This window comes from Lissotriton helveticus, chromosome 2_1 (assembly GCF_964261635.1).
Source record: "Lissotriton helveticus chromosome 2_1, aLisHel1.1, whole genome shotgun sequence".
Classification (NCBI taxonomy): domain Eukaryota; kingdom Metazoa; phylum Chordata; class Amphibia; order Caudata; family Salamandridae; genus Lissotriton; species Lissotriton helveticus.
This window is the reverse complement of record NC_136059.1, coordinates 968,628,263-968,653,466: the sequence shown is the minus strand read 5'-3', so window position 1 is coordinate 968,653,466 and position 25,204 is coordinate 968,628,263. Positions and strand designations below refer to the sequence as shown.

General features: G+C 44.6%; 1 protein-coding gene across 2 annotated transcripts in view; it reads right to left on the bottom strand.

The window, feature by feature from the left end:
* Positions 1–25,204, bottom strand: part of PUM3 (pumilio RNA binding family member 3) — a 211,189-nt gene that overhangs the window by 168,102 nt on the left and 17,883 nt on the right. For both annotated transcript variants that reach the window (XM_078675717.1, XM_078675718.1), the window contains one exon: positions 2,107–2,304. In XM_078675717.1, the coding sequence (XP_078531843.1) occupies positions 2,107–2,304 (198 nt within the window). The remainder of the gene's footprint in view (positions 1–2,106; positions 2,305–25,204) is intronic.

Here is a 25,204-nt window from a genome sequence, read left to right as displayed (position 1 = left end):
AATAAAAACCATTGCATAAAATACACAGATACAAAGTATTAAAGTTTGAGAAATGATAAGTCATCATACAATTCTTGATGTGACAAGAAAATGAGATGCAGGGATCATGATTGCTTTAGTAAATTCATCCAGAAAGCACTCCATAGCTAGTGCTTTTTAGTTCATCTGGATGATTTGGTAGTCAGAGTTTACTCATTTGCCTGACTAGTTAGTGCACAGTAGAACCACCATATTAAAACCGCTCCAAATTCATAAAACCATAAATTGACTTTATATGAAGCCCTGTTGTATCAAAACAGCAGAATATAAAATTATCTAAAATCCTTAGACGTGAGCCAGAGGTTACAGATAACTGTGTTAATTCTTTGTTAGAACCTGCAGTGACCAAATTATCCATTAAAACTGTTATATGGTTCATTTTGAGAAGAGCTGAGACGAGGGTTTATGTCCACAAGGCTGCTTGATGCTGGTGTTTAGCTTTCTTCCCGCTGCACCCATGAGTCAGGTGAGTGAAGAGGCCGTATTGCTTTGCCCTTATAGTCATAAAGCCATAATTTGAGGCTGTTGTGTATAGAATCAACCAAAGGAGTGTTGTCTGTATTGAGGCCTATCGCCAAATGCCATGGATTGCAGTTCATTATATGCTTTAAATCAAGCTGGCAAATGTAATTCATTTTGTATGGGGCAGAGGCCGGGGATTTATGCCCATTGGGGCGGCTACGTGCTGATTGTTAGCTTTGTTCCTGCTGCGCCCAGGAAGGGAACCAGGCAGCAAGCTGGCTTGATATCCCCTCCTTCAAAGCAAGCTTTCATTGCCTGCCTGCATGTTCTTATCTGTTTTCATCTCTGGGCAGGTTTTAGTATGATTCTTCGTTCCCTAGCTAAGCTCTTACATATGCACAATAGGGGTAGAACTTCCTCTTTTGCCTTCTTGGATAATCTGCACAATGTAGATGACTGTGTCCGTTTCCATGGGGGCAGATGCAGCATTGATGGCAAAATGTCCAGCCTCCGATGCAGATATATTTCCTTTTTTACTCTAGTAAAACTAGCACCGGAGTATGGTAGGGGGAGCATCTAGAATAGCTCTGGATAACGAACCATACGTGTGCCCTTTCTTTTAATGCAGCTTTGACCTCCACGTGGGACAGCATTTTTACCATTTTTACCAGCTCTTTAAAGCTTTTGCGGGTCCCAAAGGTATCCCAAGGGATTTCTAGGGCTAAGCAGTCTATTGCATGTAAGTGAGTCATGGCTGCGCTTTCTTTATTCTGCTTTAGCTCGTTCCAAAAGTATGCGTTCAATGTCCCAGAGTCGCACCCTTTATCTTGTGCCAGCATTTGACGTAAGCACCCTTGCGTGCTATTTGTTGCTTTTGTAGGCTGAATTCTAACCTGATTTGTGCCGGTTATGTTTTTCTCCTAATAGAGGGACACTATACTAACAGTGACTACACATGTAAAAAGGGTACAAATCTTTAAAAAAAAAAAATACAGAAGTTTGGGCTTAGTACTTCAGATTCTGAATCAAAAGAGACAGAAACAACTTAAGTATTTACCAGTGCAAGGCATGGTGACATACATGTGGTGCTGGCAAGGGACCGAATCAAGTTTAATGAACCTGCTGCCTAGGTAGCTTCAGTGTGATCATTTCCTTTTATACTTACTCCTACATATTGGTACAAAAAATGGGTTATCAGCTTCTTGTGATAACGATTAAAAAAAATTAATCAGCTTCTTTCAAAATGAAAAAACAAAATTGCATTCAGTCAATGTAACCTTTTGAGAGGCACTAATCAAAATATTTTTTTTGCAATTTCATCACATGGGTGACATTTTTCCTGAAGTCACAAGACCTGAACCTCCACGGGCTGCCAGCTGGATCAGGAAACACAAGGTCGTAAACATGTGGCGTTGTACAGTACAAATTCTAAGGGTCTTTCTGCTAACCTTTTTATTACTTGAATAATGCACATAACCTCTCTGACGTAAAACTGAGAGTAGAGTTATCACAGAGAAGAAAAATATAAATTGAATGCGGCAAATCACTTGTGCATGGTCTTTATTGCTTCAAGAGAAGAGCACATGTTTCAAAGATTACACTCACCTCCGTCTTTATCACCTTGATCCAGTTTTCTTTTCTTTGTGAATTTTTGGTTCTGTGGTTTGCTCTTAGCAGAAAATTGTTTGACAGCAGCTTTTCCGCTAGCTTTCTCAGGCTTTTTGTTTCCTTTTTCAAATTTCTGAGACTTGAACGTTCTATTATCACCAGCTTTCGCCTGATCTCTTTTTGGAGGACCAGAGTCTATTGCAAAAAAACATAATTACAAGAGTCAAAACTATATATATAAAAAAAAACTGCCATTTTCAGTCTCAGTCTTTCAATAAGTAAAATAAAAACACAAAGCTAACTTTTTTCAGTTAATGATTTGTACACAAGGAAAACACTAATTATCTACAGACCTACAAAGACATAAATGTACATAACTTTTCCAAAAACATTATAGTGAGTGCTAGTTATCTATGATTTTTCATCTCCCTCACACGACACATTTAAATGCCAATTTATCTTGATTTTTGTAAATTTCTGGCAGACGTTTTTTGTTTTTTGATAAAGAGAAATATGAATGGTAAACTAGGAATAACATTAAATATCACTGGAACTCTAAAGAAAATGTAGGAAGAATAAACCACATAAAGCACACACCATTAGGATCCTGTAACATTATCACTGTCCAATTCATAATGGGAACATGGACAAATATGAATGGCACTTTTCAGCTGTCTGCACAAGTAATGCAAACGCATCAAAAGCTACAGAAGCTAGCACCAAGCAAAATATTTCGTCAGGATAAAATAGCCTCCAGATCAAGTTTTAGAATATATACACGAACCACCAAAATGATCTATTGGACTACCTAAAAGCTGTTTTGTAAAAAGTATACAAAAGCATGAAACAGGCCTGGGCAGACCCCACCCTGTGGGAAGGCCTTCATAATCACATATGTATAGCAATATGATATCTGCAGGGGTAGAGGGTTTGATATTGGGAGGGTGGGGGGGGATACGGTTAAAATAGGATGAAAACGGAGGAGGGAGATGTGACGATGTACTGACTTGCTTCTAAGGTAATAGAGGGTAGTTTGGTCAGGGCAGTACAACATGTGGAGTGGAGAGTAGCAACATCATATACGGTGGATAACAGCCTATAAGTTATGTACATAGTGATTCAGTGAAGATGAAGAGGTCTTTATGACTTATACTTTACTGTCTTTTGTATCGCATTTGCTTGCTACGCATGGCAAAGCTGCTCGTCATGACTACAGATAGTTGCATTGTTGCAAACTAAAAACAATAAAAATATTTTTTAAATAATTCAGAAAAATCTTGGGTTTCATTTAATTTTTCTCCACTGACTCAAATGTTTGATTTTATAAACACTTCGGTATCATGACCTTAAGCTAACTTCAGATCATGGACTTCTTTGACACTGCTGGGGGCCATGACAGACTACAGCGCCCAGATTTCTTTTGCTGGTGAGGAAGAGGCGGCGGAGGCCACTAGCGGTACTTGGGAGCACCTTTGATTATCGCAGCATGAGAAGCGCCCAGGAGGAGACCAGGCCAAGAGCAGGACCGTCTGCGTCCATCAGAGCCAGAAGAGGCTGGGCCACTCCTCCTGGACCTGGATTAACCCCTGTAACAGTGAGTGGGGGCTGTAAGCAAATTAGATTTACTGAGCTGTGACCCACTTTTTAGCCTTGGGCCTTTGAACACTAGTGGACAGAATGGGTAAGATAATACTAGCCAGTTCTAAAACTCCAATGGGTTTTACACACATTTCTAGAGAGGGTGCTTGGTATGAGTACTGAAGAGATCGATTTAGCAGAAACGCGACTATCGTTGGATTTCAATGATCATCTGACTGTACCATTCCGTACTAAATGAACAAAGCTCCAATTTAATTGATTGAACATTGCATAGATCCATTTGGCCTGTGCGTTAAAAGGAAGACATGGCCTAGGTGTATGGAAACTGCGCAGAGTGATCTAGCCTCGACCTCCAGGACAATGTGCCAGGCAAATCAAAGGGGGTCCGACTGATATCCGTTCTCTTCACACGTTAAAGGTTTTGATTACTGCCAGCACTTGTCCCAAGAGTTGAGCACATAGGAGCCCTAGAAGAAGAAATTGCTAAATCGGTGGAGGATAGAACTAGAAGTGACTTTACGCTAGAGTGTAATTTAAAGTACAGCACCCCCATGGGATACGTACTCTGGCATAGCCTTGCCTTCTCCGAATGAAGCTAAATCTGAGGTCTGTAATGCCATAGGCTACATGGGTTTTGGCCTTTAACACAATAAGCTTCGGTGGTAGCAGCAAGCCTGCTCAGACCAACACAGGTGCTAAGAGCAAGTCTTGGCACCTGTGTCCACCGGAAGCCTGCCCATATGTTATGTTGGCAATTGTGCCCCAGCTGGTGCCAGCAGTCAGAGTCTACGGCACAGTTCTAAAATAAGGTGTGTCACAGGTTACCGAAAATGTACATTTTAACATAACTGAGTACAAAAACATTTTGTATGTAAGAAGGGTAGGCTGGATTAGCCCAATTACCAAAAACTTTGGTGGGAACTATGTGATTATTAACTTTAGACATCCCGCTCTAGCTCCATAGATTAGCGCTCTAGCTCCATAGATTAGCCCTCTATCACTTGGCTATTTTAATAAACATCTAGTGCTTGCAATGATCCCAATGCAGCCATGTTGCTCATCAATTGCTAGGAGTCAGCCCCAAGATCCTATATTGAAGGGGAACCGCTTTTCCAGGTTATCTGGATTAAATGATACAGACTGACAGACAGTATGTGCACAATGCAGCTCCTAAGAGATGATCCTATGGAATTAGTAACTTCACCTGCTGTATTGCGATCCTTAATGGGTTCTAAGCAATCTGGTCAGATTTCCAGTTTTACTTGTTGCAACATAGCATTGAAAAGTGCTAAAGAAGACTGGTTGGACTTTGTTAAGAAATTTGAAGTTATCAAGTTCCAAGAAACCTGGGACACAAACGAAAGTGTGTGTGTGGTGTCTTTTATAGTTTTTAGGTCATTTTTATATCAAAGCCTAGCAGACAGCACAACTGCCTTGTTTGCTAACAACATCTTGGGGACATCCAGAAAGCTTCCCTACGAATGCATTCAGCCCATTGCTTAGCATTGGCTTTGTGGTTTGTAACTCACATATGCTTGCTATTTGCTGGCTCTATTTGTTTTAGGCTGTTCAGCTTGAGTTCGTCCGTTTCATTACCCAAATCCTATTTACTGTATTCTTCCACCACTGCTCGACTTTAGTAAACAGTCCTTTAAATATTGTAATTATCTTTTCACATTTGCTGTGCATTCAAGGGCAGAGGTCAAATGGCAGACACTGTCTTCCTAGGGAGCTTGGTGTTTACTTTTCTTTCAGACTTCAAAGTGAGAAGACTACATTGGGTGTTTTTTTAGCACACAACAAAATGCAAATGTCTGTAAAGTAATTGTGCTGATGTGTCAGAATATATCAGAACTAGAAAAGCACAATGAAGCACATTTTATGATATTCTGAAGTGTGGTGGAAACAAATATTTCAATGCAATCAAAACAAAAACAATATACTAAGTGATTACATTTCCACACATTGTTTGTGTGCTGTATACTGCATATCTGTGCAAATGTTATGGTTATTTCAATTGAAGATGTGTGGTCTCTAAATGTCAGTATGCTACCACACCATGCATACTTCACTTTACCCACTCCATTCTACTCTGCACCACTCCACTCATTGCCAATGCACTCTACTATGCACCACTCCATTCACACCACCACTCCACTATCTGCCACTCCATTCTACTCTACTCTGTACCACTCCAGTGCACTCTATGCCAATCCACTCTACTCTGTACCACTCTGTGCCAATCCACTCTAATCTACTCCACTCTACACTACCGTGCACCACTACACTCTAAAACAATCTACTCTAAGCCACTGGATATAGCTACACTACAATGTACTGTGCACCAATCCACTCTACGCTATTTCTCTTAAAACCAATGCACTCTATGCCCTCTATTCTACTCTGCAGCACTGTACTCTACAACACTCTACACCACTACACTATAGGCCAATGCACTCTACGCTACTTTACTATACAACTCTGCACTCTACAACAGTCTACTCTGCAACACTGCACACTATGCCCCACCACTCCACCCTACTCTGCAACACTCCGCGTAATTCTACTCCGCAACATTCCACTTTCCACCACTCGTCTGCGCCGCTGCACTCTATTCTATGCCGCTGTACTTAATGCTAATGTACTCTACATCACTTTACTCAAAATCAATACTCTATGCCACTGCACTCTAAACCAATCTAATCAGCACAACTGCAATTTAAGCCACTATACTCTGCACCATTCTAAGTCACTACCCTCTACACCACTCTACACCACCCTACTCCGCTACACTACACGCCACTCTAATATACTGTGCACCACTGCACTCTATGACACTGCACTGTTCACAGCGCCACTCTACTCGGACCACTCTATGCAACTGCGCTCTATGCCATTTTATTCTGAACCACTGCACTCTATGCCAATATATACTCAACACCATTTTACTGAAAACCAATGCACTCTATGCCACTGCACGCTACCCCACTGTATACTATTACACACTACACTCTATGCCACTCTATTCTACTCTGCGCCACTGTACTCTACACCACTGCTCGCTGCACCCCTCTATGCCAATGAACTATATGCCACTGCACTCTACAACAATCTTCTCTTCAAGACTGCACTCTCCACCACTGAACTCAAAGCCACTCTACTCAGTACCACTGCACCCTACACCATTGTGCTCTACGTCACTCAATTTAACTCTACACCGCTGTATTCTACACCACTGCTTTCTGTGCAACTGCACTCTATTCTGCACCACTCAACTCTATACCACTCTACTGCAGTATATGCCACAACACTTCGCATTACTCCATGCCCCTCTAATCTATTCTGCACCACTGCATTCTACACCACACCTTTTGCACTCTACCCTTTTTCTCTCTCTCTCTCTCTGAAACAATCTAATCTAATCTACGCCAATCTACCCTACACCCCTGTACTTTACGCCACTTCACTCTAGGCCACTCTATGACACACCACTCTAGGATACTCCACTCTATGAAGCTCTACTCCATTAAACTCTACTAACAACTTCACTCTATAATGCTCTACACGACTCCATCAATGCCACTCCATGCCACTTTACTCCACTCTATGCCACTTCACTCTGCTATACAACATTCTACTCCACTGTATGCCATTCCACTCTACGATAATTTACTCCACAACACTCTAAACAACACACTTCACTCAACTATACACCACTCTCCTTTGCCCCATTAACTTTTAGCCATGCTGAACAGCAGCCACACTGGTGTACAACAGGGCTAAAACATATTGACAAAGTCTGTGGCTCTTGCATAGGCAAGACATATTGGCTTTGCCAATGCTAGTTGTAACCCAGCGATCCATTCAGCCACGGACAGACTGAGTGGAGGGTTGGCCAATTTAGTGCGCTCGTCTAACCTGGTTAGGGCATTTCTAATTCCACTCAAACACTGATCGACTATATATTATATCACAGTCCCAGCATTCCTTTATTACGAGGGGGAGTGGGGGGGCTCCATTTGCCAAGTGGCTATAGCAACCATAATCTTAACAGTTTAGTCCTAGGAATGTCGGGACAGAAGACGTAAGCACCTTGAAAGGGACTGACAAATATCATCATGGCGATAAAGGTCTGTAGCTTAAATGGTGGAATATTGATATAGACAACAATGTCGTCGGCATATGTCAGTGCTCGATAGCTTACGTTAGCCAGACAAATTGGTTGTATCCTTTCTTCCAGATTAGGACGATTAATTAAAGGATCAATATAAAGGGCAAAAAGTAAGGGGGAACAGGGGCACCCCAGTCGGGTACCCCGAGTAATTGAAAAAAAGGAGAAACCTGACCATTAATGCGGATGCAAGTTTTGGGGGCAACATACATAGTTTTTAACGCGGTTACGAAGCCTGAACCGAATCCTCTTCTGTCCAGAATGTCCCATAAATAATCCCAGGCAACCCTATCAAAGGCCTTTTCGGTGTCTAATAGAACTGCACCCATATTTGATCGCGATGCCTGGGCCCAATCCAAAAAAGCAATAAGTCGGCGAATATGATCAGCTGTGTCCTGAGCAGGAATAAAGCCATGCTGATATTTGGACACCAGTGGGGATATAACCCTAGATAACCTCGAAGCCAATATCTTCGAGAATATTTTGCTGTCAGCATTTATTAAAGAGATAGGGCGAAAAGAGGATGGAGAAAAGGGAGGTTTATCCTGCTTTAGGAAGACCGTAATAATCGATTCTTCCCAAGAAGGGGGAGCTATGCATAGTTGAGCTGCTTTGAACAAACAAACTAGTTCAGATTTGAAGATAAATCGAAAAGTTCTGAAGAACTCCAGGGGAATAGCAACAGGCCCTGCTGCTTTACCCAGTGCTAGCGACGAGAGACAATTCTATTTCTTCCCAAGTGATAGGCAATTCCAACTGCTCCCTCACTTCTCTTGCCAGAACCGGATTATCAGTAGGGTCTACAAACTCCGTGATCCTAGCTGTAAAGCTGTAAAGTCCCCAACAATATCTTCCGTGTATAATCTAGCATAAAAATCACTTAACACCCCCAGTAGCTCTCTAGTATTATTAAGGGTTTTCCCTAAATCGTCCATTATCTTATCGATGCTGGAAAAGACAGCTTTCTACCTTAGTCTCTTAACCAGATGTTTCCCTGAATTCTCCCCCACTTCATACACCTCTGATCTGAATGCAGCTATTAGTTGAGCAAGCTTAGTGGCAAACCCCTGATGAATTCTAGCCTTTTGAATCAATAGTTCTCTAGAGATATTTTCAGTATCAAGTCCCCCACTACATGCCCGCATAAGTTGTAACTCAAGTTCTCTCAGCTTATTCATCTCCTCTTGTTCTCTCTTCCCCATCTCTTTCTGTTTCTTCAAGGAATAGCTCAAGGTTTCCCCGCGCACCCCACACTTAAACGTATCCCATACAACCTCAGCAGAAGCTGACCCCCTATTATTTTCAAAAAACTCAAGAATCCACTTGCTCATCTGTTCAATATAAAGAGGGTCGAAAAGGAGTTTTCGCTCAAAGGACCATGGTTTCGGATTTTGGGTAAACTTTACATCGATAGTCAAAACAATGGGGTTATGATCAGAAATCACTTTAGGAAGAACATTATACCCTAAATTTACAGAAGTGCTGATAAGCCCTGCAGCAACAACATGATGTGGGGCGGAGAAAAAAGTAGGCCCCGATGTGCCCCCAGACCTTAAATAACCTATGGCAATTAATCCAAATTCTTGAACCATGCCTTTGACGGCTCTAAACACGTTTTTCTTCCTACCAGTATAGGCATTACTGCTGGATATATCAAATGTCCCCTCCAAATGTAAATTAAAGTCCCCACAAAGAATTAACAGAGGTGGCCATAGAGCGAATTTAATACTTAATTGGTCTAAGACCGAAGAATCGTCAATGTTCGACCCATAAACTGAGCAAATAGTCAAGTTTACAGCACCCAGTTTCAATTCAACTATTACCCAACGACCCAATGGGTCCTCTAACTCTTCTAACCTGTCCTAGCCCAAATCGCTTCAAGATTGCAACCCCACTTATAGTAGAGGTCTGTCGCGTACACCCCACGACCTCCAACCCTAGATCCTTAAGCCAGCCTCTATTCTTCCACGGCAAATGAGTTTCTTGAATTCATATTATATCTTTTTTCACACACAGAGCACAGGGGTTTGGGGCTATAGACAATTGCACTTAAGTTTTTATCTAAAAAATTAGGTGCTAAGGACTGGAGATCCAAAACCCCTTGATCTCCCTAAGACTAGCAAGTCTCAAACAAACATAATCCACATATGTCCAGCACTCTTTAACAAAGTGAAGGTGGTCCTTTGTGTATGGGATTAGTCTTTTCCCACTTAGTGCATATTACTTATCAATATATGGGGGACTATAATAATGTTTCTCTCTCCCATGTGAATCTGCCTTTGTGTCACAGTAGGGTGATGACATAATATTTTGCAAAGTTAGATAAACAAATGTTTGGCTGTATTATCTTCCATATTAAAATAGGATGATGACATAATACATTGATGAAATAGATAAAAAATTGATTGGCCTTATTATCCAAAACAAGTATCAGACTTATTTCAGAGATAAACATAAGAAAATAATATACAAATCTATTTACTTTTGCAGTATGTTGGACATATAAAAACCCAGCGTGCTACAGATCCTACATCAACAAAAAAAACTTAAGTGATGTGTATCAGGAGAAATATCACTCCATATTTATAAGGTAGGAAAATATTTGTGAACTATAAAACTGTTTTTTTTACGTGTACAATAGAAATCGCAAATGATGATAATTCTGTTTATACCAATAGAAACTCTTTAGAGGGTGGGTACTCATACAAATTGTACAAACCTCCTCTTTTCTATAGTGAGCTATGGTATAGGATCTCACTAACAGCACTAAGGAAGTGACCCATGCAAACAGTAACTCACAAAAAAGATGAACCAGTAAAATCTTCATCGAGGGATTCAGACAGCTATCTAATTGGTAAGAACTAGCGAATATATATATTCTTTCTATAATAGCTTGGGTGTAGATGATTTAACTCACAAAAACAAAAATGCAATAGCCTTTTGTAAAATAGAAAACGAGACCTATTGAAATAGCAATAGGGCACTGATCCTTTTTTTGAACTTGGAAAACTGTCTAACTTTGTCTCAGACAAAGAATGCTGATCTTATTAGATCTTCATCTAATCTTATGTTACAAGACCAAACAGTGAAAACCCACCAGACCTCAAAATTATTCTAGAGTTAATCATTCCGTTGTCAAAAGTATTGAGAGTATAATATCTCCTGATTGTAGAAAAAGATTGAGCCTGAAAACACTTAGAGAGAAAATGCTTCAGTGGAACTGTTAATGGTTCAAATAAATTATGGAACAGTCGAAAATTATGTAAAAAGTTTGTAAATATTGTGTGTGTTATTTTAAAAAAATGATGTGTTGATTATGTAATATGTACAATGTGTAAATAATGTATATATGTATCATTTGTAGCCCTGAAGAAGTCCTTGTTGGACGAAACGCGTAGGCATCGGCTACAGTCTGTTTTTATGAAGATAGAACCCTTTTTTTTTTAAACAAATAAAGAATTTACTACTATTCCACTGAAGATTCATCATTTATCAGGACTCAATTGCTATAATAATGGAATCATTTGAAATAACACTGTTTATTATAAACTGTTATGATTTTGTTGTAAAGTAATAGACCACCTTCACTTTGTTAAAGAGTGCTGGACATATTATATCTGTTCTCATAGTTCTCAGCATCTGGCCCATTATGCCCCTTTTTCTTTCATCATTAAGCCCGCACACATTCCATGAACATATAGTAATTCTACCCATTTTCTCGTCTATTTGAGAAACCGGAACGCTCCAACAAGCTGAAGATATCGTTAAATAACGTAAATATATTAGAACAGCAACAGACAAAAACAATCCCCAAATTGTGAGACTTTACCTTAATTGAGACAGACAGATCCTTTGCTTTTTTTCCTTGCCCCACAGACACCCCCCCTGCCCCCCCACTCCCCTCCCCATCCCCCCCCCACCCTCAAAGAACGCACCCAACCGAGGCGTAAGGACAAAGGTCCTCATTGATGGTGAGGGGTCGTGACCGCAGCGTCCCAACCTGTACCGACCAACACCCTCTAAACACCCTATATAATTAGATCACCCATCCACCAAAAATCAAAAAGTCCATAATCGGTTACTTAAACATATAAATGATATCTCCTATGCAGGGATTACATTGCATCCACAAATTCTTGCGCTTTAGCTTCAGAAACGAAGAACGATGTTTTCCCTTTATGGACCATCTTCAATTTTGCAGGGTTTTAAAAAAAAAAACCTGCCCCCCCCCCTTTGCCTGGATAGGTGATATTAGCTGCCTGAGCCTCCAGCGCTGTTGCACAGTTACCTGACAAAAATCAGGGCGCACAAAGAATTCGCACCCCATAGCCTTCCTGGGACGTAAAAGTCTAGCAAGGTCATATAGAATCTCACGAAGCAAATAATTATGCAAACAAATTAGGATTGCCCTGGGTTTCCCAGCATCCCCAACCCTGTCTCGTTTCTGAATGAAGGGAAAACGATGAGCCCTTATAATCTCTTTATCCCAGTCCCAGTACTTGAGATCTGGAAAGGCAGATGTAAAAAGTTCAACAACAAATCGACGGGCATCTTTTCCCTCCGAAAGTTCTGGTATCCCCAGGATGCGCAAATTGTTTCGTCGTGCGCGATTCTCTAAGTCAGTAAGCTTCCAATCAATGTCCTGGCCAGTCTTTTGTATTTCCTTAATTGAAGTCTTCTGAATGGAAAGCTCATCCTCAACAGTAGATCCGTTCCTCCACTTCGTGTACCCTTGTCGTAACTTCATTGCAGGACTTAGCCAATCGGCGGACCACATTTTGGAGTTTACGTACTGCTCCCGGAGTCCGAAGCCCCTCTACCTTGGTCTCTTCTCGATGAGCCATGATAATTTAATACATGGATGATTGAAGAGTATAAATAGATTAGAGTGTGATTTCACCTTCAAGCTCGCCTTCTAGTTCCAAATTATCCGGGGCCTTGCTTTGGTTATCCTGCACTTGCCATTCAGGTTGAATCACCGGAATCGGCACATTAGTACTTGGGGGGTTCTGTGCCTCTGGAATTTTCCGAACGGTGCGAAAAGCTTCCATGTTAGCGAGGGATTCTGGGCTTAAACCGTCCTCCTCAAAGATAGATGACCCTCAGCTGCCCAATCACCTAAAGACGACATCCTTTCATTCTCATTGCCGTCATCATTCTCCCCCTCTGACACTATAGAAACATCAGACATGGAATAAAATTGGCTTCCTGAGCCCACGGATTCACCATCATTCGGATATGTTATCGCCGTCTCTATCCCCTTGTTCTCCTTATGTTTACTTGCACTAGTGTCAGAATGCTGCTTATTTACAAGGGGAACTGTGTCAGAACAGGCAAGCCCCCCAGAGATACCAGATGTAAGATTCACAATAGCCGGAGGTGAGACTCTAACCTCAAGATAGTAAGGGGTCAAGACAGGAGTTCAATCTGAATTAGATCTCTACAACAATGATTAGAACGGACAAGGAAAAAGGAAAAGGGACAATTAGTGTGTAGACTAAATCACACCCAGGGTCTCCTGTTACTCAAAAAGGATTCCCATCAGTCACCACTCGGATCCGCCCTAGTTTATAACTATTACTTTTCATTATCTCACTGTGCACTCCACTTTTCAGCACTTGTTTAGCACTGCTTCCGGTTACCACCACACTCTTTAAGCTCCCCTCTTAGTGTACGCCACAAGTAGGATTAGGCTTCTTGACATCTGCCAATCCACTGTGGGTCGATACATCTGTAACTCAGAGGGCGATGGATCCCAGATGATGAAGGGCGGATCCGAGTGGTGACTGATGGGAATCCTTTTTGAGTAACAGGAGACCCTGGGTGTGATTTAGTCTACACACTAATTGTCCCTTTTCCTTTTTCCTTGTCCGTTCTAATCATTGTTGTAGAGATCTAATTCAGATTGAACTCCTGTCTTGACCCCTTACTATCTTGTGTTGTGCTTATGGTTATAGGGATACTAGTATTGTTTGGGTCATTAAACTATCCCATAGACCCTCCCCCGCCTGGTTTGTATATTGAGACTCTAACCTCCCCTACAGCCTGGCAAAGATCAGACAATTCATCATCCATGTCCTTCTCACAAGGCATCGCCAAGTTTTTAATTACTGGTGTTACCGGAGACTGAGGGGTTTTGGCAGTACGCGCTGTTTAGGAATTGCCCCTAGAACAGATGAATTAGAGTTACCGTGACTGCCTTGATTGGCAGACATAACAGGGGCCTGTATAATGCTCTTAGACAAATTCGGGGCAAGCTCTCCAAGTCCAGGAATGAACCTCCTTCAGGGAGATGGCTTGACCCCCTGGGAGCACCAGGCCTGAAGCACCACACCCAGCAAGAGATACTGGATAGGATACAGGCATTACATAACAGTGCAACAGGTCTATTGTACAGACATGGGTCTGACCTCTAAAGGGCCCTTAGCAATAAGGTACTTTGGGGCACATGCATCATTGTTTTTTGCAGTCGCAAAGGGGCAGATTCGCAGAACCTGCCCCTTTGCGACCGCAATTTTTGCATTTGGGATGCATCATCCCAAATGCAAAAATCGCTATTTAAGTAATCCCTAAATTTGCGATTACTTAAATTGCGATTGCATTTAGGGAATCGCAGATTGCGATTCCCTAAATGCAATGCAACGAGGAAATCGCGATTTCACTTTTAAGAAACGCAAATTACCATCAACTTAAAGTTGATGGTAACTTACGAAAACTTTGAAAAATGCACAAAATTTCAAAGTTCTATGTTGCACACAAACATGCCCTTGGGGCATGTGTGTGCGCAATATGTATTTCAATTGCACTTTCAGGGGTGCGCCGGGGTGTCCTTTTGGCACCCTTGCATGCACAATTTGGGAGTACCTATTTGGTACTCGCAAACTGCGCATACAACTCCCATTGATTCCTATGAGCCTCTAGGCACACAGGAATGAATGAGAAGCCATTCCTTATTTGCAATTTGCTTGTCGCAAATAAGGGATGTGTAGGAATCACATTTTATTTTGCGATTCCTAAATTGCGATTTCTTAAAACACACAATTTAGGGGCCACAATTCCTAAGTATGATGCATGTGGCCCTTTATGCCCAGTAGCAGAGGGTCTCTGACAAAAGTGTCTATTTTTATTTTTTTTGTATTTCTTTTATTGGAACTTTTAACAACATAAACAAAAAGAAATAATCAAGGCAGTACAAGCAATCGAATGGCGAAGCGTCCTGCGGGGAGGAAATCATGAGATTACAATACAATCATTGACATTGCAGGATGGGAGGAGTGAGGGATACAGCGAGTCCAGAGACAATCAAAGCAACATGGTAGCAGCAATGTCGGGTCAAGGGGAGGAAGGGTCCGCCACCAATTGTGCGAGGGGGGGTGTACATACATCTCCCCGATAGGAGTTCCATTGACCCCCAAATCTTACCCCACCTGCGGGGCTTGCCACAGGCCACATAGACCGTCTTCTCCCTGAACATACACCAGTACATATTCTACTTCCATGCCAGAACTGTGGGTGGCCTCTGGGAGCCCCACAACTGGGCGATATCTCTCTTAGCGATCATATTGCCAAGGGTCACCCACTGAGTCTGTGACAAATCATAGTCATTCGGTTCCCACACATTCAACAAGTATCGTCGAGCTTCAGGCAACAACACAACACCCGTGACCTCTTCCATTACTGCATGCACTCGATTCCAGAAACGAACAACCACCGGGCACTCCCAGAGTATGTGAAGAAAGGTGCCCGGAAGGCCACAACCACGCCTGCACAGCCCATCCGAAGCGTAACCCATACTGACCAAGCGCGGGCCGGTAACATAGATCCTGTGAAGAATCTTAAGCTGCACAAACCTAAGGCGGGCGGGAATTGCAACCTCTTTCGGCGAGGATATGGCCTGCTGCCAGTCTTCGTCATCTAGCTCCAAACCATCGCCAGTCCAAGCTTCCCTGAGTCGCTGTAAAAGGTCGGTCCTATCGTTTATCAACTTTTTATAAATAAGCGAAATCGTACTGTCTGGAACGTGCCCATCCAGCACCCGATCCTCAAGCGGCGACGCCTCCGGAACAATTGTACCCGGAGGGAAAACCGCCATCAGCGCGTGTCGGATCTGAGCATATCTAAAAAACTCCGTGTCACTCAGGTCATACTCCAATCTCAACTCGTCGAAGGTTTTAACCCTACCCTTAGTCCACACATCATTCACCCTGCATATACCAATCACATCCCATCTATCAAAGCCTTTCGTCGTCCATAGGGAGCCCAGCCTCTCGGAAGCATAAAGCGGAGTGGCGCGTGCAAGTCTATTCTTCCATCCCATGGCATCATTCGCACGATGCCATACTTGCAGCGCTATCTTGGTAGGGCCATGGAGCAACCTCCCTGCGGATTTCGTATAAAGCGCCCTGTTGTAGTCACCACCAGGCAGCAACCATCTATCCATTTCGAATGCGGGGTTCGTCGCGGAATCGTACATGCCATGATTAATCGCCCCCAGTTGGGAGGCCCAGTAGTAGCGCTTAATATCCGGGAGAGCGATTCCACCGTCGTACCAAGGGAGTGTCAACTTGGCAAGTGCTATGCAAGACCGTCAACCCCATATCAGGTGTCTCTGCAAGCTTTCAATCTCCCGAAAGTAGCTAGCCGGGATGGTATCGCAAGTATTCTGAAGGGCATACAAAAATCGGGGCAGGGACATCATCTTAAACAGAGCGGCACATCCAAGCGGGGACAACGGAAGTTTACGCCATGCCACAACGTCGGAACGCAAGCGCTGGAGCGGGGACAGCAGGTTACGTTCATAGCAAACCACAGGATCTAAAGTGATAAACACCCCCAAGTATTTGAAACCCGCGTGTACCACCTGTATTGGGCATCCACGCGGCAAGAGAGGAGGGTCTCCCGAAAGAACGTACACGCAGGACTTGGACCAATTGATTACAAGGCCAGGATTTTTACCGAAGGAAGTCAAGACATCGAATAGTACTATTAGTGACTTACGAGGTGACGTGGGGTATAACAGGATGTCGTCAGCATAGAGCGATATCCGGTCCTCGAAGTCAGAGGTCCAGCGTATACCCTTCATTGATGGCTCACAGCGCAGCCAAGCCGCCAAAGGTTCCAAAGCAAGAGCAAAAAGAAGCGGAGACAGCGGGCACCCCTGGCCAGTACCCCTACTGAGAGAAAATGAGCCAGAAACACGACCATTAACAACTACCTGGGCCAAGGGGTCTTGCTATAATAGTTTCACCTAACTGATGAAAACTGGGCCAAAACCAAACTTGGCGAGGACAGCCCAAAGGTTTGGCTATTCCAGCGTATCAAACGCCATTGTGGCATCCAAAGAAGCCAAAATGGCCGATTCACGCAGCGAGGACGCTCTCGCAAGGGCGCCGTGTAAACGCCGAAGGTTCAGAGCCGTGTTCCGGTGCGGAATAAATCCGGATGGATCAGGTCGCAGACAACAGAGATTTAACGATTCGCAAGCACTTTAGCAAGGATCTTAGGCTCAGCGTTTAAGAGCGAGATGGGCCTGTAGGAAGCGCAGCAATCCCGCGGCTTCCCTTCCTTGTGAATCACGACGATAGACGCAAGCCTTTGATCGGATGGAAGGGTACCCGCGTCTAGCAATTCGAAAAACATTGAGCGAAGATGTGGTGCTATTTTGTCTGGGCGCAGCTTATAGAGTTCGATGGGAAGACCATTCGGACCCGTGGCCTTTCCCGATCTCACAGAGCGGATCGCGGTCGTGACCTCCTCGACAGAGAGTGACGCGTCCATCAGTTCCCTATCCAGATCCGACAAGCAGGGCAAAGCAATGTCTCTCACAAGCAGATGCGAATCCTGTTCCGGTCTGTCCGACACTGGGGAGTATACGGTTTGAAAATACTCAGAAAAACACTCCACAATCTCAACCGGGTCAGTCACTCTCACTCCATCCGCCCTCTCAATCAGGGGAACCACACAACTAGCCCTCTCCTTCTTGTCTAACCAAGCTAGCAACTTTCCGGCCTTATCACCCACATCATACAAATGGCCTTGCTGCTCTCTACTCATCACCTTGGCGGCATCAGTGACCAACGCTCTATAGTCGGTCTGTTTGAGGCTGAGGAGGTGCAACCTGTCCTGGGTAACATCAGATTCCAGCTCCCTTTCTATGTCTGATATCTCAGTTTCAAGTCGGACCACTGCCTCGCACTTACGTCTCTTAGCGTTAGTAATTAACGATAAGGCATGGCCGCGGATGACCGCCTTATAGGCTTCCCATAAGGAGACAGACGATGACACAGACCCCACATCTCCACAAAATAATGGTCAAGTGATTTGATCAGTTCCGTACGGATCTTGGGGTCACGGACATACCAAGGGTTGATCGGGGCTACCCGGCCCTCAGTTCCCGGTCCTATTTCCATTGCGAGCCATAAGGGGGAGTGATCTGAGATACCCCTAGCCAGATGTCTGATCTCCTTAACAAGTGGGGCCTGTGTTGCGGGCATCAGGATATAGTCAAGCCTCGAAAGACTACCATGAGCACCAGAGTGGAAGGTGTATTGTAATTGTCCAGGGTGTAGCAGCCTCCAGCAATCTATTAGTCCCAGGGTGTCAAGGAAGCCACCCAGCCAGGACTGGGACCTCCCGAGGTCCCTGGGGGGGTAGCGATCGACATTTCCTGAGACCACTGAGTTAAAGTCGCCACCCACCACAAGGATGCCTTCCGGGAGCCCCAGTATCACCCTCCCCAGGTCAGCAAAGGTCTGAAGGCCAGGCGGGACATAAACGGAGAGCAAAGTGATGACCTTCCCCTCCCACCATCCAGTAATGGCAGCATACCGCCCCCTATCGTCAACGACGACAGCATCTACCTCGAGGGGGAGGGAGACTCTGACCAAGATACCCACCCCCCTTGAGCCAGTAGTAAAGCCGGAGTGTGCCAGGAGACGGTAGCCCCTACGATTCATAGCCTGGCATGAATTGCCCATCAAATGTGTTTCTTGCAACAGCACAACATCAGGGGAAAGACGTCTCAAGAGTTGTAACATCACGCCACGTTTTATCCTGTCCCCCAACCCGTTAACATTCCAACACAGCAATTTTAGCCCCCTACCCCCCATCCCAAACGTAGTCGCAGCATCCACCCCACATTAGTCGCAACAGCCAAATCCAAAAGTCCATCAATATAGTGCCTTGAAGGGAATCAAACAATAACAACTTCCCCCCATACTCCCCCAAACCAACCCTTAAAACAAGACCCCCCACCCTGCACCCCTGCGTTAAGACTCAAAGGCCCGCCCCAACTTGCAGTGTGCCTGTCGCCCTAGCAAATAACTAATCTACGGAAAGAAACCCCAGAGGAGGAAGAGACTCACTCCCTCCGCCACCCCTGGAGGACCACCTTAATTAAAGCAAGTTAAAAGATCTGCAAACCATGCCGAGAGAACTATATGCTGTCCGACGAACCCAAGTCACATTACTATTCCTGGTCCATCAGTCCACCCTCAGCTCCACCAGAATGTTCAGGGTGTTCCCGCTGCCTGGGCAGTGTGTCGAGCCAGTCACTTGCAGCCTCAGGGCGACCGAAGAAGAACGTCCGATCTCCATACTCCACACATAGCCGGGCTGGAAATAGCATCGCGTATTTCATGTCCCTGTCTCTCAATCGTCTCTTCACTCCCTGAAACCCCATTCTTTGCTTCTGCACCAACTGAGTGAAGTCGGGGTAGAAACTCACCGTCGTATTCTCAAATTTCGTGGGGCCACCCAAACGCGATGCCTGCAGGATAGCGTCCCGATCATGGAAATGAAATATCCCGGCTATTATGGGGCGCGGGTTAGCACCCAGCTTAGGTTTACCACCCGGCACTCTGTGCACCCCCTCCACAGCAAAGAATTTACTCAAGCCTTTGGGTGCAAGATGATGGACGATGAGGTCCTCCACGATGAGGTCGACATTTAAGTTGTCTGAATTCTCAGGGACACCCACAATACGGCTGTTGTTCCGCCTAGAACGACTTTCAAAATCTTCCAAACGGCGGGAAAAGGAGTCATTAGAGGACCGGAGATCACGGACCTCGTTTGTAGATCGGAGACATCCGTCGTCAGGCTAGAGGTCTTCAAGTCCAGGGATTTAACTTTTTCGTTCTAGCCAAATCCGCCTTGATCAAGGTGACATTGATCGCCACTGTATCCAGTTTGTGCGCCAGGGTTTCATACTGCGCACCGATTGAGGCCTGCATACTCGCAATGGCGCCCATAATATCGTGCAGAGTCAGGTCTTCGTCCACCGTAGGATCATCTCCCTTGTCCGCCGAGGACTTGCCCGCTCCACCGGGGGATCCCTTAGCATGACTGTATCGGTCCATGACATTAGATTGTATGGAGCCCCCACGGTGAACAGTCTTGGTCTTCCGCTTTTCAACCTCGGGCTTGCCGGCCATTTTGGAAGCTGCGCCCCCGAGGGGACCCCGAGATCTGGTGAGAATGGCTACGTCGCAATCACCCACAGATGCTCAACCAAAGGACAGCGTGTTACACGTCACACTGAACGGTGATATACATTCCCGGCCCTGAAGTGGGACCACTAAGTGAAGCAGTCCGTGGGCGGCGGGGCCAAATCCGCTGCGTAGAAGGGTCCGGGGCAAAAGCGAAACTGAAAGCCAAGTCCAGGGTCGAAAGTAGGATCAGGGAAGCCGCTGTTGTTCAATTACCATCCAGGCAGGTCATCAACTCGAGCCCGGGGCAGATCCGTGGAGCAGGCCAGGAAAGTTAAGATCATCATAAAATCGTTTTTTCTCGGACCAAATCAAATTTTGAAAGCAACTATCATATCAGTTGAGTTTCATCTTCGATGATCCGTAATCATAACCAGGATTATAGTCAGGATAAGTGCCGAAGGTGGCGAAGGTCCGGGAGCCCTGTGCTCACGCGACCATCTCGGTTGCGCGCGAAGCTCCTCCTCCTCAAAAAAAAAAGTGTCTATTTTTAACAAGTTGTCTGGTCCCTTGGGGAAAGCGGTCTTGTTCCCAAGCACGGTTACCTTCTCTGAGGTTAGTCAAACCACTTGCCACTCTTTTTGAATTTGAAAAAAAAAACTGTCTTTTTTAAAAAAGGTTTGTTCCTACTAAAATGGTAATGTACTGGCTTTTTGTGACATATCTGTTTCTAGTCATATATGTTTTTTAACAAATGTATGCTTTTATGATATTACAGTGTATATCGAAATAAAGGTTTTTTGAATTTGAATCTGAAGAGGAAGATGCCTCTCTTCGTTCACTAGCATGAAGAATACTTGTATCTGCGCCTGCTGGGAGGGATGCTGTGCTCATCTCCTAGCTCTTTATATTTTAATGTCTTGTTAGTGATCAGTACACCACTAAATTGCATGAAAGCAAAGTAATCCTGAAGGGACATCATACAGATGTCAGCACACGATGTGAAGATGTGCACTGGATGGCTGCTCCACAAGATGCATGTGTGCTTAAAGCCAGATAATTATGGCATTAAGATAACCCAGCTGAGGAATCAAAAAACAAAATGACTAAAAACATTTTTAAAATGAAAGAAAAATTGAGCCAACAGCACAGTTGATAGGACCTGCTTAACAAATTAGCTCAGTGCGAACGAAGCCAGTTCTAATCCACACCATTTGTGGAACAAGCATTTGCAATACAACGGTCTCTGCTTTAGTGAAGCGTAAGCAATTCGGTTTGTAATTAGGTCGCTTTTAGCTTTGCTTTATTTGTGTTTTTTTAAATTTTTATGTACATACCATGCATATGTATGTATGCATTAATATTGGTATTTATATAGATATGCAGATGTTTATATATATATAGCTGTAACTTGTATACATTGCGATAGAGTATGTCTTTTATGTCTATGCCATGAAGTATGATTTCACTTTTAAAAATAAAAAGAGGACACTGCCGCCCATGCGCTGTAGAGTGAACAAGGCCGGTTGCTTCCGGCCAACGCATCATGGCGACAGGGTGGTAGCACAATAAAACCACTGCAAACTATTTAGGTCTGCACTTGCCTTTCTTCGGGTATCCAGGGGATAAAGCGGCAAGCGTGTTGAGATATATATATATATATGTTATGTACATGAAAGTTTTACAAACACGAATAAAAGTAAAGCTAAAAAGCCACCCGATTACAAACAGAATTGCTTTAAGTGTAATAAAGAGGAGACCTATTGCATTTTTTATGTTTTTTCACTAGTGCCTTTAGGCAAAGAGTAAAGGGTTGGAGTAAGGTCACGCTGTTTTTTCAGTGTGAGTAGTAGAGAGTGATGAGAGTGTGAGTAGTATTGAGTAGTAGAGAGTGAGTAGAGAGTACTACAGAGTAGTAGAGAGTGAGAAGACTGATGAATAGGGGGGGTGGATGAATCATGGGTGGGTGGATGGATGGATGTAGGTGCTAAAAGGTGGAGGAACAGGTGGCCATGGCACAGGCATGGCATTAACTATGATGAGGTATGGTAAAGTTTTTGGGTAATGCCGTGGTTTAAGGGGCATTTTTTTTGTTCTTTTATTTAGCCAATCATTTAGTAAATTGTTAACCATTCTTTAAAGTTTCTCTTAAACTTTCTCGGACCGCTGGCGGCCATTTATATATTTTGTGCCCTGTGTTCTTTTGTAATGGGCAACTGAGCTATCCTGCCAGAAGTAGGACTTAAGTCATGTGTCTTAAACCACCACGGAACCTTACTGCACTGGATTGTGAACAATCACATTACCACCACCTAGTGGCATTAAAGAGACCCTTGCCCCAACAGCTCTCTGGGAGCATGCCTACTTTGCACTCCACGTAGCTCTTGCAGTCCCCGGGGCAAAGATGCCGCGCCCCGAGGGCTTCAAGTGAAACTGGTTCTACAAGTGTACAGCACCGTCGGTAATACAGTTGCCATTAACTTTACCTGTAAAAGGCCCATTGTTATCTGGGCAATGTGTGCAAGAACCCTCTAGGAAATCCAGCTTTGCAGTACCAATTCCGGGTACATTGCATCCGTATAACAAACACCACGATATTCCCTAAGAGTATATCATTTTCCCAGAGTGCGTTTCCATAGCACTGTTTTTCACGCAACATTCGGTCTTAATTGCGCAGAAGTGGCCTCTAAGTGTCTGTGTGACAACAGGTTGTGGATGGGTGTTCAAAGCAGGGCACGACTCACAGCTCTGCATGTTATGGTGAAGGCAGTGGAGTTTCTCACGTGCAGAACGTGCTCATGGGAACCATAGTCTCTCTTCAGTGCACAACGCCAAATTGTCACTTATGAGACAATTAGGTAAGTACATTAATTAGGTACTCAGCTGCTGAACTATAAGAAACGCTAACTAAAAGATCATGCAGCGTAATATGATTCCTCAACAATATATCTGGTTCAATTTAAAGACCCTTCATTTTATCTCTCCCTCTCCTAAAAGATCCTCAGGCTTCTGTAGCCCGTTCCAGTGGGATACCCAGTTGTAGCAATAAAACCACTTGTATTATCCCGACAGCACCACTTGCGAATTCCGACCGCTAACAGTGGATCCCAGTGCTGCTGCGCTCTCTCTGCGAGCCTTGCGACCACAGACATATCCCAGCTATCACCTCTTCCCATCTTTACAACTAGACCACAGCGGCCTCTCCCTTGTCACCTGCAGCTGGAGTTTACCCTACTCCATGCCTCACGCTGCCACTGCGCCGGGAGGAGTCGAGGATCACATAGGTGCATGGCACCCACCCACCCACCCACACCAAAAACAGGAGCACTTCTATAGCTCCACTCCAGACTCCACTCTCCTTTCCACCACCTCCCCTTTCCCTGCTGGAATGATCCCCTCCATTCAAAATTGCAATTATTCAGCTACACAGCAGGAAGACCCCCTCCCCAAGTTGCTCCAAGCACACATTTTTGGGAAAAACTTTAAACACTAGTCATTCTACTAGTGATCCATAGTATATATTCACTTGTCATTTGCGAATGCGTTTAATGCGGTCTCAATTCCTATGTTCGAGTTTTGGCTCTCGGGGCGCCATAGAACCCCCGCTTTAGCTCTGAATTGCAACCCCCTTTGCTCGGGGTGTAGCTATAAGTGGAGCAGCGGCGCAGGAGCCCTGGGCTTGCGTCAGGTCCGCTAAGAGTTTTCACCACTCAGACAAGTTGCTCATTTACCTTCCTGGAGTGTGGGAGGCCCAGACCTTTGTCTGTCACAAACTGCGCTCCTCACGCCCACACCCACAGGAAGTGGGTCCCAACAACTCCTATTCCTCGCCCGCACACGGTGACAGCTCGCAACAAGCCCAGTACCAGTTGTTAACTGCCTCTCGCAGTCTACAGTGAGACAGACAAGTTGCCTCCCCTCTGAGGAGCCTTTGAGGGTCGTCCTACCGCGAACCCCTCAGCACGCAGGATGACGCCACGGCTGCAACAAGGCGGCCGCTGGTGCCACGTAAAGGGAGCAGAGGGCAGCACGCAAACTCCTCCTCTCCAGCGGCAGAGGCAGCGGCAGGGAGGACTGCCAAAATTAGGGTGCGAGAGGGGGGTGAGAGACGGGGCCGATATATTTAGAGGCAGCTGAGGAAAACAACACCCAACGTGATCCAATCGTATTATCATGACAGGCCGGCTGATAGGAGAGAACATGAACTGTTGTGGTTTGTCAGTCGTCCTGCTGCGCAGCTTTCCTGAAATATTTGTGGAATGCGGAGAGGGACGCAGGTTTTTCTAGCTGAAATGTTTGGACCTCTAGATATGTAGCTAGTCTCTTCAAAAACATGCGTTAGGAAAGTTTACACATTAAGTTTCAGAAATGAGTGGTGTGCTCATAAACACTCGGTGCTGGAATGGAGTGCAAAGTCGCCAAAATCCGATTCTAGTATCTATTTTGAGCAGAACAGGATGGTCGAAAGGGAGGGGGAGCAGGGAGGCAGGCAGACAGACAAGCAGTTAGTGGCAGCCAACCTGCGGCGGAGAGAGAGACTTTTCTCTTTTGGAGCCATCCCACTTGGACGGACTGCCCTGCTGGCGTAAAAGGTTTCTTACCTTCTTTATGAGGCGAAACAGATGGCCCCATAAAGAAGATAAGAAAGCTTTTACCACAGCAGTAAGTCAAGAAAGCTAGTCCATGTGGGACGGCTTCAAAAGAGAATGTCACTAGGACCTCTTTTCCAATGGCTGGTCGCCGTTTAGCATGACGGGTGATGCCAGCCAATGGAAAAGAGGGGCGGGGCTTAACCTCGCTAGTGAAATGTACCCTCTAACGTAAGATCTCGCCAGCGAGACTGCGCATGTGCGCAGCCATCGCAGGCCGAAACATAAAAAGGGGAAATGCTGAAAGAAAA